This window comes from Loa loa (genome assembly GCF_000183805.2).
Source record: "Loa loa unplaced genomic scaffold supercont3.457, whole genome shotgun sequence".
Taxonomy (NCBI): Eukaryota; Metazoa; Nematoda; class Chromadorea; order Rhabditida; family Onchocercidae; genus Loa; species Loa loa.
Genome location: NW_018108637.1, coordinates 1 through 3,773, shown reverse-complemented (window position 1 = coordinate 3,773; position 3,773 = coordinate 1). Strand labels below are relative to the sequence as shown.

At 27.5% G+C, this 3,773-nt stretch overlaps 1 protein-coding gene across 1 annotated transcript; it reads left to right on the top strand.

Moving 5' to 3' along the window:
* Window positions 1–240: 240 nt before the first annotated feature.
* On the top strand, window positions 241–3,767 carry LOAG_07369 (hypothetical protein; the record flags this gene model as incomplete). Its single annotated transcript, XM_003142902.1, has 4 exons — window positions 241–277; window positions 1,887–2,029; window positions 2,151–2,266; window positions 3,565–3,767. Coding segments are annotated over 4 exons (498 nt in total), but the record flags the coding sequence as incomplete, so codon positions are not given.
* Between the last annotated feature and the right edge of the window lie 6 nt (window positions 3,768–3,773).

Sequence of the window (3,773 nt, the reverse complement as noted above, 5' to 3'; positions counted from 1 at the left end):
TCCTTCTCTCTCTCCCCTTCTCTTTCTTTCTCTTTCTACATATGATTGTGTAAAGTAAGCATTTTATGGATGATTGAATAACAATCATTTATCACACATGGGATTATCCGATAAATACTTCCTTCCTTTTGGTATTGGTCAATCCCGTTTTGTTGTCCTCATTGGTGTTTGATTCTCTTACAATATTCTACTGTCTTATTTCATTTTAATCAATTAAAATACTAACCAAAAGTTGAAATAATGCAAATTTTAGCAAAGAATTTTGTGTTAACAATTAGTTTATCTCTTAGTTAAATTTTAATTAAATATTAATTATAATGAAAATTAAAATTTTAATTCAATTTTCTTTTCTTTGCTTAAAATATATGAAAAACACGAGAAATATATTAAGTGAGAGATACTGAGAAATTTTGACAAAAATTTCTTTTAATTCAAATAAACGAACAATGAAAGTCTCAGAAGTCCTTCAATATCTTCATGCTAGCCATGTGACATTTTAATCTGTAAGGATGTTAACCCATTAATTACTATGAAAAAAAAGCTTATCACTATGTAAATTTAAAATTAAATTAAAAAAAAAGATGAATGAAGGAAATCGTCATTTTACAATCAAAGTTGACAAATGAATGCTATGAGCGCATTTTCATCTGAATAAAACTAAAGTTCTTCTTTATTATCTTTTTTTTGTTTTCAGCAAAATTAATTTTGTGTAATAACATTTCACAATAAATTTAACGAATTCATTTTTTGCTTCTTATTAATTTACTTCGTGCAATTTGTTATCATTGAAATTCGGAGAAGAGTTTTTGAAAGTTTTTGAATTTCTGAAATTAATTTTTGAATTTCTAAAGTTATAATTTCGCTTCAGTTAATAAGATTGATTGCATAATAATGGAACTGTTAACTTTCTAATGATAACTTATTGTTTTTCTTATCTCTCAAAATAATAATTCAGCACTTCATTGCATTTTCCCTTCCCGAAACCTTTTCCAATTTTAATCTATCGCTATGCAATAATTCAACCTTTTTTTTTTTGGTTAAATAGTTCCTTTATCCGTCATGAATCTTTGGGTTTATTCGGATCTGATCTAAATATCTCATATTTATCCTTCCTCGGTTTCTTTGTCGGTATGTTACTATAAAGACAATAATTACAAGCCCATAATAATGTATGAAAATTAGAATATGAATCGTTCTAAATGAATGATTAAATGGCTGATGTTATGAAGAAATTTCCAACAAATGAATGAAAATTTAACAAATATGAACTTTTGTTGTAAATTGTGAGTTTTTTTTCCTACTCGAAGCTATTATTATTGAAAACTTATAAAAGTTTCTATTTCAAAAATAGTAGAAAAGAAGGAAAAAAGCAAAAAAAGAAAAAAAGAAGGAAAAAAGAAATAAAACTTTGGTACTTTTCAACAACATATATATCTATTATATCTTGTATGATAATTAAAATTGAATTTTTCAAATATATCAGTGAAATATTAGAATTGAAAATTTTTGAATCGAATTCTTCAAATATATTATTAGAATAATAATTTCAAAATAGTTTGATTTAAATAGCTCTTAAACAATCTTGGCTCAAATTCCAAATTGATAAATATGATGCAATTCCAAAATTGCATCTTTCATCGATGACAGGAAAGATATTAAATATGAATTGAATGTGAGTGTATGAAGTGGAATGGAAGAAATAAATTTGAAATCAAAAGATGAATGGAATATGGAATGAAATGAAGTTCGCAGTATGGAAAGCTTCAATTATCAAATTACTGGATTAAATTTAAATTAAACTAATATATTTTAATCGATTGCTATGTAACATTGAATTCACTACGAAACAAATGATTCGTTCGATTAGTTATAGTTTGATTCTCAAGGGATCATTAGCCATAAATTCGGCCACCAACATATACATATACAGACACTTGAAGAGTTTGATTTACAACACCAATTTGGTGAACTTGATAGATTTCCTTCGACGTTTGACCTTTGCCATATGGTCACATTATCAATGCGCCAAGTTGCTGCTGTCACTTTTACAGGAAAGCTATATTTTTTGAATTTCCTAAAACTAACTCGTTAGAATATGGATTTAGGATACAGCCTAGACTTCTTTTGAATAATTATTCATTATATTACAGTTACTAGCACCGAATGGAACATTTGGTCATCATGTTGTTTCATATTATCTTACTACATGTCCCGTCAAAACTACTATTACTGGAAAATTCCTGCATCCGGTTGTTCTTCATGTCCGGTTAGCAAACTCATCGATATTCATGCATTCTTCTCCTATTATTATAATGTTGATGTCATTAAGAGAGCAGGAAATCTTTTTTCTTAAATTTCAAATTTTGCCAAAATTGTTTTTCTAATTTTTTTCATCCCTTGGCTTTTTTAGACTTATGTGTAATAACAGAGCTCCCCAATTTTGTAGTGAATTTTTGATAATAATAATCTTGGCTACTTTGCTACTACTTTCTTTTTTCCAAGAGCCAAACTTTCTCACTTGATTATAATTTATGATTCATAAACATACCGTATGAATACGAATGCATGGATACTGACTAAACAAGTAGATCCGAAACTGTGGAAAAAGCTATCGTTTTACTACCATTAAAATTGGCTTAAGATAGAGTTTTAAAAGTTGACGCTTGTATTTTAGCTATCATTGTGACCTTTCAGGAATATGAAATGGAAGGAAATAAAAAAACCTCAAACTAATTCAAAAAAATCAATAAACCATCCATTCATCTTCCTTTTTTTTTCATTTTTTTTTAAAATATCCATTCACGTTCAGGCTCTCTTTAGGTATCTCAACCAATACTTTGCTTTACTGTACATCTTCGGTCCACTTTTAATGACTGTTGCAAATTCTTTCCAAAAATACTTAAACTATATGATAGTTACAGTAAGTTTATTTGAATGAAGATATTAATTGTTGTCATGAACTTGTCTTTCCTATTTGCAACAATTCTATCTTCGAACTCATGACAAGAACGAACCAGTTCAATTAATAAATTCGACAGAAAAAAGAAAAGAAACGAGTATTCTTGGCACTTTTTTGAATAATTTATAAAAATTAGTTTGAAAATCTTAACAGTAACATTTAGTGATATTTCATCAGCAATAGATTAATTGTAAATAATTGTAAAAACTTATTGAATTTGATCTTTGATAATATAACAAAATTTTGTGATTAAAATGAGATTTGACCATAATTTGAGCAACATTTATTGATTATAAAATATTTGAAGTGATGAAAAGTTTTCAAGTTTGAAAAATTTTGACTTAATAAATACAATATCCTAAAGAACCATTTTTACATACTATCACTGCTACAATTATTGTCGCATTATAAATTTTCGCGCAAAATACTGTAGATCGATTTATGTTATAGTTAATGATAGATACGATAAAATGATGATTTCCCTCTAGGATACTGTATTCATCAAACTTAAAATTTCTAGTTTTCAGGATTATTTACCATGCTAAGTATTCGATAATATGAAATTAATGTGTCTTTTTTACTTTAAAATTTCAATACTATCAAAGATCAGCGAATAGTGGCAGCAACTGTAGTGGTAGTAGTTGCAGTAGCAGTAGTAGTAGTAGTAGTAGTAGTAGTAGTAGTAGTAGTAGTAGTAGTAGTAGTAGTAGTAGTAGTAGTAGTAGTAGTAGTAGTAGTAGTAGTAGTAGTAGTAGTAGTAGTAGTAGACGTAGTAGTAGTAGTAGTAGTAGTAGTAGTAGTAGTAGTAGTAGTA